Source organism: Pristis pectinata, chromosome 10 (genome assembly GCF_009764475.1).
Source record: "Pristis pectinata isolate sPriPec2 chromosome 10, sPriPec2.1.pri, whole genome shotgun sequence".
NCBI lineage: Eukaryota > Metazoa > Chordata > Chondrichthyes > Rhinopristiformes > Pristidae > Pristis > Pristis pectinata.
This window is the reverse complement of record NC_067414.1, coordinates 4,268,495-4,282,978: the sequence shown is the minus strand read 5'-3', so window position 1 is coordinate 4,282,978 and position 14,484 is coordinate 4,268,495. Positions and strand designations below refer to the sequence as shown.

General features: G+C 43.6%; 1 protein-coding gene across 1 annotated transcript in view; it reads right to left on the bottom strand.

Moving 5' to 3' along the window:
* Positions 1-14,484, bottom strand: part of LOC127575302 (CUB and sushi domain-containing protein 1-like) — a 2,402,828-nt gene that overhangs the window by 645,649 nt on the left and 1,742,695 nt on the right. Inside the window, 1 exon segment of the mRNA XM_052025075.1 lies at positions 3,101-3,288. Within this exon segment, the coding sequence (XP_051881035.1) occupies positions 3,101-3,288 (188 nt within the window).

Here is a 14,484-nt window from a genome sequence, read left to right as displayed (position 1 = left end):
GTATTTTACATACCTCTTAGAAATTATTATCAATTCTTTAGCTAATTTGACGTTTGCATCCATTGGTCCTGTGTTCACAGCCAAAGCCTTAATTCAGGCCTTTGAAAAGAACTTCAGGCAAGTATCAAGCAAAGTACTGCAGAATCATGGACATCACCTTCTGGACATTGTCTACTCTCTCAAAGGACTCTTTGTTATTATTTTTAATGATAGCAAGGGAGTTAGGCAAGGCTAGTATTTATCTTTTAACTAATATCACTGAAGCAAATTGTCTGATCTATCAAAGTGCAGTCTGTGTGATCTTGCAATGCACAACTAGCAAGCATGTTTCGTGCACTGGGACGTTAACCATAGAGCCATAAATCAATAAGGCAGGGATACAGGCCATTCAGCCCAACCAGTCCATGCTGACCACGGTGCCCACCCAGCTAGTCCCAATTTCCTGCATTCAGCCCGTATCCTTCCAAGCCCCGCCCCTCCATGTACCTATCCAAGTGCTTCTTAAATGACACTGTTGTACCTGCCTCACCCACTTCCTCTGGCAGCTCGTTCCATATACTCACCACTCTCTGCGTGAAAAAGTTGCCCCTCAGGTCCCTTGTAAATCTTTCCCTTCTCACCCTAAATCTATGCCCCCTAGTTTTGGACTCCCCTACCCTGGGGAAAAGACTGTTACCGTCCACCTTATCTATGCCTCATAATTTTAAACACTTCTAGAAGGTCGCCCCTCATTCTCCTACGTGCCAAGGAATAAAGACCTCGCCTGGCCAACCTCTCCCTGTAACTCAGGCCCTCGAGTCCTGGCAACATTCTCGTAAATCTTCTCTGCACTCTTTCCAGTTTAACGTCTTTCCTATAACAGGGTGACCAAAACTGCACACAATACTCCAAGTGCGGCCTCACCAATGACTTATACATCTGCAATGTAATGTCCCATCTCCTGTACTCGGTGCCCTGACTGATGAAGGCCAGCGTGCTAAATAGCTTTTTTACCACCCTGTCTACCCGTGACTTCAAAAATACTTCATTACCTTTAAGAAAAATGTTGGATTTTCCTGACATTGTTACATATAGTATCTAAAAGCATTTGCTTTCCACATGGTGACCAAGGTTGGTACATTAACACATCTATATCTCAGTAGGTTAAAGAGATTATCATATTTCTATCATTTTGTCAAAGGAAAGAATTGTAAATGAAATTAATCTTGCCTCACAACCTGGATTCATGAGTCTTGGGATTATGTTCGTTGATGTCTAGCTGTCTTTTTTATCCATATTCAGGAGATAATCTCATTGGATTACAGTTCTCATTTTAGTTACTCAAAATTCATTGCAAACATATATTCAAAACAATTTCAAGTGACACGTGGAAGAGCATTCTGTCCACTACTTATGCAAATAAACAACAAAACAAAAAGTGACTGTTGCTCATTGCATTACCCTGCTGAAAGTTTTAAGCACAGTGATTTTAAAGGGGAATGTCTACTACTTGAAATTGAATGCAATTGACTTTCAGATTTGAACTTCTTCACGTCATTGAAGAAATAATTAGTCGCAGAACTCAAATCATTAAAAAAGGAAATAATTTGTTGTGGAATTTTGTCCTTGCTCATTTGCATTAATAGTGCAATTCAGTGAGATCTGCACAATTTACTCCTCTTCTGAAATGCAGTTCCATTGATGTTAAGCAACCTCTTCTTAAACTTTAAGCAACCAAGGATGAATTTCTATGTCTGAACCTCTCGTGTCATGATTCTGAAAAAATTGCAAATGGGAGAACAAACTGCAATACAAGTTTAATCTGTGGGAGTGTGAGAAAGGATAGAAGATACAAAGAGAAAATATCTATGTTGCTTCCATGATTTGTGTTACCATCAAGTAACACTAAATTCAATGCATTCAGAATAATCTCAGAATCAAATTATGGTCATAACTTCAATAGAAAACCCATTCAAGAACCAAGGGCAGAAAATGTTCCCTCACTGATATTGAGGAGAGGGAAAATTATCCAAAAACCTGCTCACCCATTGTTGTTGTCATTACATTGAATTCAGCACACGTTACTGTGCTCTTATACCCAAAGAAGTTCAGAATTGCTTGTGCGTGCTAAGTCAAAGTTCAGTGCCGATGAGACAGGTTTCTTATCAAAGCACAGCACAAATGTTTGGGAAGCTGCAACTGCCATCTGACAATATCCAGAAGTACTGAAATATCCAGATAAGGCGCAGTCCCCTTCTAGCGGTACTGCCTTTTCAAGAGCTTAAAGAAATGGGTCAAATAGTTAGCAAATACCTACATATTCTACAGGATTTCTATCAATCAATATTGTGACGAGAGGTGACATGACCTTTAGATATGGACAATGTGATTTAAAGAAGTAAACTGCTTAGAAAAAGTTGGGTATAAATCTGACCACAGGTCCTGTCTGTGTGGAGTTTGCACGTCCTCCTTGTGACCATGTAGATTTTCTCCCACATCCCAAAGAGAAATCAATTGGCCGCTGTAAATGTCCTCTGGTGTGCAGGTGAGCGGCAGAGTCTGGGGGGAGTTGATCAGAATGTGGGGAGAATATAAAGAATATGAAAGTTATGTAGGATTCAGGTAAATATCTGGTTGATGGTCAGCACTGTGTTGGTGGACAGAAGGGCCTGATTCTGTGCAGAAAGTTGCATTGACTAAAATATGTGTGTGTAAAAGGGAAAAGGTTTGGTAGAGCAATATTAATATAATGTTCACTCATCTACCATTGGCATAAATCAAGCTAAAACGTTGCCTGTAGTCTTGAATTAGCGAGAGCATTTCTCTCACAGGAATGGACGACCTGTGGAGTTACCCATCCATTTGTGGGAAAATAAAAGTCAAAACGAGAATGTAGAGTCACAGACCACACTTTTCATTAAGTTGCCACTTATATTTAATTGTTTCTTGGTGCCATGGAGTGTTCCTTTCAATGTAAACTGAACAGATTCCACAATACCCCAGCGTCTCAAACTTTGTTTGAAGAGCTGGGAAATATGGGTGCAGTCTCAGAGGGTCTGAGGAGATAGGTACAGCTGCCTTGCACAGGTAGCTCTGTTGGAAGCAGATGAAAGGAACTTACTTTCGTAGCGGATCTGGAAACCAACACTGGAACGGCTGTTGTCAGTCGTCAGCAGAAGGTACATGAAGTTGCCAGTACTGATGAGAAACTGAGGGGCTTGCGTCCCGTGATATTCTCCAATTAAGGGTGATGAATTAACAGGCCCATCCCGGATTTCTAATGTGTCGTAATTAACTTCAGTCTGAAACCTGTGAATCAAAAAACATTTGAGTCAGCGCATGGGCACTGGCCAAACACACATGGGCACATGGCCAAATCAAGTTACTTGGCATTAGAACATTAGAACATTAGAACATAGGAAATAGGAGCAGGAGGAGGCCATCTGGCCCATCGAGTCTGCTCCGCCATTCAATGAGATCATGGCTGCTCTGGCCGTGGACTCAGATCCACCTACCTGCCTTTTCCCCATAACCCCTAATTCCCCAACGATGCAAAATCTATCTAACAGTCTCTTAAATATATTTAATGAGGTAGCGTCTACTGCTTCCCTGGGCAGAGAATTCAACAGATTAACTACTCCCTGGGAAAAGCAGTTCCTCCTCATCGCCATCCTAAATCTATTACAACGCTTCCAAGATTCTGAAGGAGGATTAGTGAGCAAATAAACACAGAGAGCTCCCAAACACAGTTTCAAAAAGTCCTTAAAACAAAGCAAAGCTTAAAAATTCATCTGTGCCATTTCCTTGTATAATGCTGTAGCAACACACAAAGGCGCTAGAGGAACTCCTGCAGAGGAGATTTACCAGGATGCTGCCTGATTTAGAGAGTATGGATTATGAAGAGAGACTAAAGGAGCTAGGGTTTTACTCATTGGAGAGAAGGAGGATGAGGGGAGACATGATAGAGGTGTACAAGGTATTGAGAGGAATAGATAGAGTGGACAGCCAGCGCCTCTTTCCCAGGGCACCAATGCTCAACACAAGAGGGCATGGCTTTAAAATAATAGGTGGGAAGTTCAAGGGAGATATCAGAGGAAGGTTTTTCACCCAGAGAGTGGTTGGTGCATGGAATGCGCTGGCTGGGGTGGTGGTGGAGGCTGATACGTTGGTCAAGTTCAAGAGACTGTTAGATAAGCATATGGAGGAATTTAAAATAGAGGGATATGTGGGAGGAAGGGGTTAGGTAGTCTTAGGAATAGTTTGAAGGTCAGCACAACATGGTGGGCCGAAGGGCCTGCATTGTGCTGTATTGTTCTATGGTTCTATGGTAACTCTGCAGGTCAGGGAGCATCCATGGGGGGAAACGGACAGTCCAGTCGATGTTTTGGGTCGAGACCCTTCATCAGGACTGGGGGGGAGGAGGGCAGAAGCCAGAATAAAAGGGTGGAAGGGGGGAGGGGGGAGGGGGAGGAGCACGAGCTGGCAGGTGACAGGTGAGTCCGGGTGAGGGGGGAAGATAGATTGGTGGGTAGGGGAGGGGGGAGTGGGACTGAGGTGAGAAGCTGGGAGGTGGACGAGGCAAAGGGCTGAAGAAGACGGAATCTGACAGAAGAGGACAGTGGAGCCTGGAATAAAGGGAAGGAGGTGGGGGACCAGAGGGAGGAGGGTGTGGGTGAGGGGCAGGTCGTGAGGGTGAGGATGGGGGAGGGGAAAGAGAAGGGGCAATGGGACCAGGAAAACAAAGGGGAATGGGACAGAGGGGAGTGGTTACCACAAGGTGGAGAAATTGATTTTGATGCCACCAGGTCTGAAACTACCAAGATGGACTATGATGTTTGCTGTATCATGTATAATCCAACTTCATTTGAGGATAAGCAGGTGAAAGGAAAGGAACTTGTTACTTTTCTTCATGGTTCTGATCTCAGGATGTCATAGCACAATTAATCTAGCACTCTTTCAGTTACTGAGGAGTGCTGCCACAGAAAGAGTGGATGCTTCAAGGATGGGAGAGGAGGGTGAGAGTCATCATCGATGCACCATAGAAAGCATCCTATCTGGATGCATCACAGCCTGGTACGGCAACTGCTCTGTCCGGGACCGCAAGAAACTGCAGAGAGTTGTGGACACAGCCCAGCGCATCACGGAAACCAGCCTCCCCTCCATGGAATCTGTCTACACTTCTAGCTGCCTTGGTGAAGCAGCCGGCATAATCAAAGACCCCACCCACCCGGGGTCATTCTCTATCCTCTCCTCTCCTATCAGGCAGAAGATAAAGGAGCCTTAGGGCACGTACCACCAGGCTCAAGGACAACTTCTATCCCACGGTGGTAAGACTATTGAACGATTCCCTTATACGATGAGATGGACTCTTGACCTCACAATCTATCTTGTTTGACCTTGCACCTTATTGTCTACCTGCAATGCACTTCCCTGTAGCTGTCACACTTTACTCTGTATTTTACCCAATGCACTCTGTACTACCTCAACACACTGTGTGCAATGAATTGACCTGTACGAACGGTATGCAAGACAAGTTCTTCACTGTACCTCGGTACAAGTGACAATAATAAACCAATTCCAATTCCAATGGTGGGTAGGGCATGAAAAGCACAGGCTTCTTACAAATAGTTTGTGCAGGAAGCTGCTTCCTTGTACAAAGGACTTTCATGACGGGACATTTTCAGAGAGTGCCCATAAAGGCATGAAAACCCTTTATGAATACTGGTCCATTTAGGAGCCGCTCTTTGGAGCCAACTGCCCTATCTAGAAGTGATTGCAGAGGTCACACTTCTCAAAAAATGGAAGGTTCTCCATATCATCTGGTTGATCCATTCTTGACTTCTGCAATCTAGTAGCGAGGAAGAACGAGTGAAAATCAAAAATTAAAACTGCAGATGGTGGAAATCTAAAACAAAAACAGAAAATGCTGGAAATACTCAGCAGCTCGGGTGGCATCTGTGGGGAGATGAGGACAGAGTTTCAGATCAGAGACCCTTCGTCGTAACTCAAGCGTGCAAAAACAGAGCAGCAAAATGTGTCCGAAATAGCATACATCAGTAGAGATATCCTGCAAGGATCCTGAGGCAAGGTGTCGAGGAGTGAGGGTGGTCCTGACTTTCACTTTGAGAACAGTGCGCCCACTTGCTTGCAAGATAAACCGCAAGCAGTTACACTGCAATACAGCAGGAACCTTTCAGTCCATTGGAAAATCATAGCCAGAGCCTCTGGTTTTAGTGCCTCTCTTTCTTATTCTAAGAGTGTGCGATCCATTTTAACTAGGTCTGACAATTAATCTGTTTTTAAAGAAGATAGACCCCTTAATATATTCTCCCACTCTCTGTTTATCATTTCTAATCATTCATAGTTGTCTTTCTCAATATCAATCTCTATAACGTCCCATTTTGAAGAGGTAACCAAAAGGGTAGATGAGGGGAGGGCAGTGGTTGTTGTCCATTTGGACTTTAGCAAGGCCTTCGACAAGGTCCCACATGGTGGGCTGGTCTGGAAGGTTAGGTTTCATGGAATCCAGGGAGAGCTAGTTAGCTGGATTCAAAATTGGCTCGGAGGCAGGAAGCAAAGGGTGGTTGAAGGTTGCTTCTCGGCACGGAGGCCGGTGACTTGTGGTGTGCCGCAGGGGGATAGTGTTGGGACCCTTGTTATTCATTATTTACATAAATGATTTGGATGTGAATGCACAAGGCTTGATCAGTAAATTTGAAGATAACACGAGATTGCGAGACATTGATAAGAGCTAAGAAGGTTATCGTAGATTACAGGGGTATCCTCAGCCCACTTCACTAACTGATCAAGATCCCCCTGTAATCTACGATAACCTTCTTCACTATCATCAATGTCTTGTAATTTCAACAAGCCTGTGAATTCAAATGTGTTGTTAAACATTTCTACGAGGTCACTCCTCATTATCCTACGTTCCAAGGAATAAAGACCTCGCCTGGCCAACCTCTCCCTATAACCCAGGCCCTCGAATCCTGGCGACATCCTCGTAAATCTTTTCTGCACTCTTTCCAGTTTAACCACATGCTTCCTATAACAGGGTGACCAAAACTGCACATAGTCATCCAAGTGCGGCCTCGCCATTGACTTGTACAACTGCAACATAATGTTCCAACTCTTGTACTCAGTGCCCTGACTGATGAAGACCAGTGTGCTAAACGCCTTTTTCACCACCCTGTCGACCTGTGATGCTGCTTTCAACAAACTATGCAGTTATAATCCTAGGTCCCTCTGTTTCATTACGCTCCCTGGTGCCCTACTATTCATTGAATAACTCCCATGCATCACCTCACACTTACCTGTATTGAAATCCATTTACCACTCCTCAGCCCACTTCCTGAACTGATTAAGATCCCCCTGTGATCTACAATAACCTTCTTCACTATCAACAGCACCTCCTAATTTCATGCCATCTGCAAACTTACTAATCAATCCTTGTACATTCCCATCCAAATTGTTTTAAAAATAACTAATAACAAGTGTCCGTGCTCCAGAACTAGCCCTGCCTCTAACTGAGCTGCCTCAGTACGATACCACTGAACAACATGAGAAGCTGCCTGGTGTGCACTGGTTCACAAAAGCAAAATAAATCCAACTCAACTCATTACCACCCAATCAGCCTACGCGCTATCATCAGGGAAGTGACAGAAGGTGTCATTAACAAATCTGCTGAAACACAACTCCTCTCCATTAACCTGCTCCTATCCAGGACGAGTTGGTTTTAGACCTTTTTACAGCTGTTTTCCACATGGGCTAATTAGATGAATTCCACAAGTGAGAGTAAATGTTCTTGCCACCAAGGTTGCATTTGTCTAGGCACAGCTCAAATGCCAAGGAATTGATTGTGGACTTCAGGAAGGGGAAGTCGGGAGAACACGCACCAGTCCTCATTGAGGGGTCAGCGGTGGAAAGGGTGAGCAGCTTTCAGGTACTGGGCATCAACATCTCAGAGGAACTATCCTGGGCCCAACACATTGATGCAATCACAAAGATGGCACGTCAGCAGCTTGACTTCATTAGGAGTTTGAGGAGATTCGGTACGTCACCAAAGACTCTTGCAAATTTCTACAGATGTACTGGTTGCATCACCGCCTGGTACAGAGGCTCCAATGCGCAGGATCAAAGGAGGCTGCAGAGGGTTGTAGACTCAGCCAGCTCCATCACGGGCACAACCTTCCCCACCATCGAGGACATCTTCAAGAGGTGGTGCCTCGAGAAGGCGGCATCCATCACTGAGAACCCTCACCATCTGGGACATGCCCTCTTCTCGTTACTACCATCGGGGAGGAGGTACAGGAGCCCGAAGACGTACACTCAATGATTCAGGAACAGCTTCTTCCCCTCTGCCATCAGATTTCTGAACGGTCGGTGAACCCATGAACACTGCCTCGTTATTCCTCTTTGGCACTATTTATTTATTTTTGTAACTTACAGTAATTTTTACGCCTTGCACTGTACTGCTGCCGCAAAACAACACATTTCACGACATATGTCAGTGATAATAAATCTGATTCTGGTTCTGGTTCTGTCGGTCTAACATGAAGAAAACCCGGTAAAACTGTATTTGACTGACATCCAGGGGAAAACACTCCAATGGTTGGAGCCAGGGCTTCAGCACAGAGAGATGGTTGCTGTTGTTGAAGGTCAAACAACACGATCCCAAGATGTTACTGCAGGATTTCCTCAGGGCAGTGTCCTGGGCCCAAATATTTCCATCTGCTTCATCAATGGTCTTCCTTCCATCACACGATCAGAAGTGGGGATATTTGCTGATGATTGCATAATGCACAATTCCATTCACGACTTCTCAGAATAAAAATTATGTGGACCAGGTAACCCATCCCTGACACACAGAGACTTTCCACCATCTTCAAGGCACAAGTCAGCAACACCAAGGCATACTTTCCACTTATCTGGATGAGTGAATCTTCAACAAATCTCAAGAAGCTCGGCATAGAACACAGAACAGTATAGCACAGGAACAGGCCCTTCAGCCCATGATGTTGTGCCAAAATAATTAAACTCATAATTAAATGCCAAACTAAACTTCTGCCTACACAATGTCCATATCCCTCCATACTCTGCACATTCATGTGCCTATCTAAGAGCCTCTTAAATGCCTCTGTCGTATCTGCCTCCACCACCAACCCAGGCAGCACATTCCAGGCACCCACCACTCTCTGTGTAAAAAACTTGACTCGCACATCTCCTTTGAACTTACCCCCCCCTCACCCTAAATGCATGCCCTCCAGTATTAGACATTTCAACCCTCGGAAAAACATACAAGCTGTCGGCTCTATCTATGCCTCTCATAATTTTATAAACCTCCATCAGGTCTCCCCTCAGCCTTTGCCGCTCCAGAGAAAACAACCCTAGTTTGTCCAACCTTTCCTTACAGCACATACCCTCCAATCCAGGCAGCATCCTGGTGAACCTCTTCTGCACCCTCTCCAAAGCCTCCACATCCTTCCTGTAATGGGACGACCAGAACTGAATGCAATACTCCAGATGTGGCCTAACCAGAGTTTTATAAAGCAGCAACATAACTTCCTGACTCTTGAACTTAGTGCCTCAACTAACAAAGGCAAGCATGCCAAATGCCTTCTTCACCACCCTATGAACCTGTGCAGCCACTTTTAGGGAGCTATGGACTTGGAGCCCAACATCCCTCTGCTCATCAACACTGTACATCAAACTAGCATGATCCAGGACAAAGCAGCCCACTTGATTGGCAGCCCTTCTGCCACAATGAACATTCATTCCCCCTTCGTCAGCACCTCGTGGCTACAGTGTGAACCAGCTACAAAATGCACTGCAGTTGTTCACTTACATTGCTCCCAAAGCACCTCCCAAGAACATGAAAGGACAAGGGCAGCAAGTGCACGAGAACACCATTACTTGCAGGCTTCCGTCCAAATTACACATCGCCCTGACTTGGAAATATATTAATTGTCACAGATCTACCCTACCGTAGCACTGTGACCTTCACCAGGGATCCAGCACTTCAAGAAGGTGATACACCACCTTCTGAAGGAGGTTGAGAGCTGGTTATTACCTGCTGGCATTGTTGGCAAAACTTACATCCCAGAAAATGAATAAATAAAAAGAAAATATGAATTCAATTAATTACTCCAAAAAAAGCTTTTTTCCCCAATCTTCGCCTTCCAAACTCAATCTTCTAGCTTCCAGGTTTTCCAATCTTCCTCATCAATGTTGATCTTTCCTTTCTGAGACTGCAGTTCTAACTGGGTAACCGATGTTTGAATGTTTGATGCACTTGCTTGAAATTCAAACTATGTGACACCTCCGATAAAATAGCAACAAAGTAATGTCAGACCAACCACTTAACTTTTAAACAATACTATTTTAGTGTGTAAATTCAGGTCTCAAGATTTACCATGTTACTGTATTAATAACCTTTCTTTTGCGTGATAATTTTGCTTAAATATACCTTCCCAAACAAATTCAAAGGAAAATAAATTGACAGACATGCATGGGTGATAAGTTTTAAGCAGGCTCAATGAACCAGCTCAGTGCAACGCTCAAAAGAGGCTATTGTTTGCCTCGAGAGACAGTTTCCGCTCAAAGGAGAGAGACGGAACAGAGTTAATCTTGCAGTGAACTTGCATTGAATATCACAAGTAAATTAATATCTCTCACAGTTATAATTGCACATCACAATTTTTTTTCCCAAGATAGAAATCTCAATATGCAGTTAAAAGTTTGAGGAATAATTGCTAACGGTTTCAAAAACCAAATCACTTTCCAAAGTGATTGCAGGCAGACTGCAAGGAAGGCTCTGACTCCAAATTACAGTGGGTCCTCCAGCCTTATCCTTAACTTTAAGAATATTTAGTTCCAGTGATACCAACCCAGAGAGAGATGAGTCTTTAAAGCCAACTTATCTACTTGTGATGACACATAACGTTTATATTTGTTTAAGACACCTGAAATTTGAGCAGACTTTCTTCGTACTTTATTCCTACTCTCGCAATCAAAATTTTCAACAGAACTTGAGGACAAATGGCTTCTTTCAAGATATGGCCTCCAGCTGAAACATGAATTGTTTTGTGCTTCATTGACTTTCTCTCCTTTCTCAGAAGCAGTGACTCATGCAGGCATGAGTCCATGTGCAGAAAGCACTCTCTCTTATCTCCTCTACATAGCATCACCCAACACCCTTACCCCATGGACAGCGATGATGCCAATGTTTGAGATACAACTGTACAGATCAGAGACCACACCAGAACTACCATTTGGTAACTGAGCTATTAATAGGAACAGTGATGCTTCTGAAGTTTGAACAAAGTTAATGGCAGGATTCTTGGCAGTGTGGAGGAACAGAGGGATCTGGGGGTGAGGGGGGGGTGCATATCCACAGATCCCTGTAAGCTGCCTCACAGGTAGATAGGGTAGTTAAGAAAGCTTATGGGGTGTTAGCTTTCATAAGTCGAGGAATCGAGTTTAAGAGCCGCAGTGTAATGATGCAGCTCTATAAAACTTGGTTAGACCACACTTGGAGTACTGTGTCCAGTTCTGGTCGTCTCATTATAGGAAGGATGTGGAAGCATTGGAAAGGGTGCACAGGATATTTACCAGGATGCTGCCTGGTTTAGAGAGTATGCATTATGAGGAGAGACTAAGGGAGCTAGGGCTTTACTCATTGGAGAGAAGGAGGATGAGAGGAGACATGATAGAGGTGTACAAGATATTGAGAGGAATAGATAGAGTGGACAGCCAGCGCCTCTTTCCCAGGGCACCAATGCTCAATACAAGAGGGCATGGCTTTAAAGTAATGGGTGGGAAGTTCAAGGGAGATATCAGAGGAAGGTTTTTTTTACCCAGAGTGGTTGGGGCATGGAATGCGCTGCCTGGGGTGGTGGTGGAGGCAGGTACATTGGTCAAATTCAAGAGATTACCAGACAGGCGTATGGAGGAATTTAAAATAGAGGGATATGTGGGAGGAAGGGGTTAGATAGCCTTAGGCGAGATTTAAAGGTCGGCGCAACATTGTGGGCCGAAGGGCCTGTATTGTGCTGTACTGTTCTGTGCTCTATGTTCAAATACTTACGTTTTCATAAAAACTGCAATTGAAGAATGCATGCCAATTTTCTCTGTGCCTGCATTTTATATCACGAGTAAGTTTGAACAATGCATGTGATGACTAAAGTGTTTTTTAAAGAAGGGGGCAAACAGCCATTCTTTGTAAAATGGAGCAACACACAAGATGCTGGAGGAACTCAACAGGTCAGGCAGCATCTACGAAGGGAAATGGTCAGTTGATGTTTCAGGTCGAGACCCCACCTCTGGTTGAAACCTCTCGCCTTCATGCTGGAAAGGGTCTCGACCCGAAACCTCGACTGTCCATTTCCCTCCCCAGATGCTGCCTGACTCGCTGAGTTCCTCCAGCATCGCTTGTGTTGTTCCAGATTTCAGTATCTGGAGTCTCTTGTGTCTCCAATCCTCGTCAAATACTGGTTTAAGCAAGATAAACTTTGACAAAAGGACTGGGTGTGTGGCCAACCGAAACTACCACTGGAATGACAAGTAACTTAAATATGTTTAATGAGCAGCATGTATTTTAGAGTATGCATCGTGCATTATATTCGTATCACGCCTTATATGACAGCAAGGATTAATTGATACATTTAAGATAGCTGTGTGCTTACATATCCTGAGTTACCAGCTGGGACCCATGAGATGCATAAGGAATCATATAATTTCTTTTCAAGAAAGAGTTTATTTATGTGTGGGGAAGAGAATTAAGAATTGGAATTAGCTTATTATTGTCGCATGTGCTGAGGTACAGTGAAAAACTTGTCTTGCACACTGTTCAGACAGATCAATTCATTACACAGTGCATTGAGGTAGTACAGGGTAAAACAATACAGAATGCGGAGTAAAGTGTCACAGCTACAGAGAAAGTGCAGTGCAGGCAGACAATAAGGTGCAAGGTCATAATGAGATAGATTGTGAGGTCAAGAGTCCATTTTATCGTACTAAATTATATTTGAATTAGAATTGAATGTTATTCTGGGTTAACACACTGGGCTATAGTTTATGAGATGTTGGTTGAATTACTGGAAAGGAATCTTTTCCCTGTCCTGCTTGTAAGTGGAAGAGGGAAATCTACCTCCTGGATCTGTGTTTGGAGAATAGTAGTATTGGTTCAGAGCAGGTTTGTCCTGGGCAATGTTGTAGCACCCTAGACTGGAGTCCACTATGGAGAGTGAAAGACAGGCAGAATATAAATTCTACCTCCCTATTCACAATCTACCTCGTTGTGACCTTGCACCTTGTTGTCTGCCTGCATTGCACTTTCTCTGTAGCTGTGACACTTTACTCTGCCTTCTCTTATAGTTTTACCTTACACTACCTCAATGCACTGTGTAATGAATTGATCTGTACGAACGGTATGCAAGACAAGTCTTTCACTGTAGCTCGGTACAAGTGACAATAATAAACCAATTTACCAAAACAACCTTTCTTTTGTATTTGTTCACTGTGTTATATCCCTGCAATGAAGTGTGAAGACTATTACAAAACTTAAGCCAAGGGAAGTTTGGCAGCCAAAAATTCGATCCATATTGGAATAACTTACTGCAGGCTTGGATAAAGATGTTTAAGGATTTAACAAATGGATGAAAATATTAATATCTATGTTCTTTTTTACACCAAGTGCTACAATGTCTATGAATGCCAATGGTATTCTTCTGCACTGTTTAACGGCTCGAGTTGCATGGATGGGAACAATTACAGTTGATGGGAATTTAAGGTGAGGGGGAAAGTTTAGAGATTTGTGAGGCAAGTATTTTTACAGAGAGTGGTGGGTGCCTGGAATGCGCTGTCAGGGGTGATGGTGGAGGCATTGTGGGCTGAAGCGTCTGTTCTGTGCTGTACTGTTCCATGTTCAATGATGCTTCAGAACTGAAATTGCTCTTTTCAAAGTGTTTTCCACGTTTGATTTGAACCGTACTATCTGCCCAGTTTGTGGATTATGTCTATACTCTCTGCTGATTCTGCTTAATGAATGTTGCAGGAAAATTTCACATTTCAGCATTTTTCAGAGAGCCTGGAACTCTATTCTCGTGAGATCTAGGATTCCAAAAGGAAATTTAAATTGCTCTGTTGAGTTTCTAATCGCCGACAAGTGCACAAAAGGACCATAAGAGAAAAATAATACCATATGATTAGAAAACAGGTCTTTGACCACAGATGAATTCTGTGATATAAACAAGTTGAAGTATTATATATCAATAATAAGATATCTTTATTAGTCACATGTACATCAAAACGCACAGTGAAATGAATCTTTTGCGTAGAGTGTTCTGGGGGCAGCCCGCAAGTGTCGCCACGCTTCCGGCGCCAACATAGCATGCCCACAACTTCCTAACCTGTACATCTTTGGAATGTGGGAGGAAACCGAAGCACCCGGAGGAAACCCACGCAGACACGGGGAGAACGTACAAATTTCTTACAGACAGCGGCCGG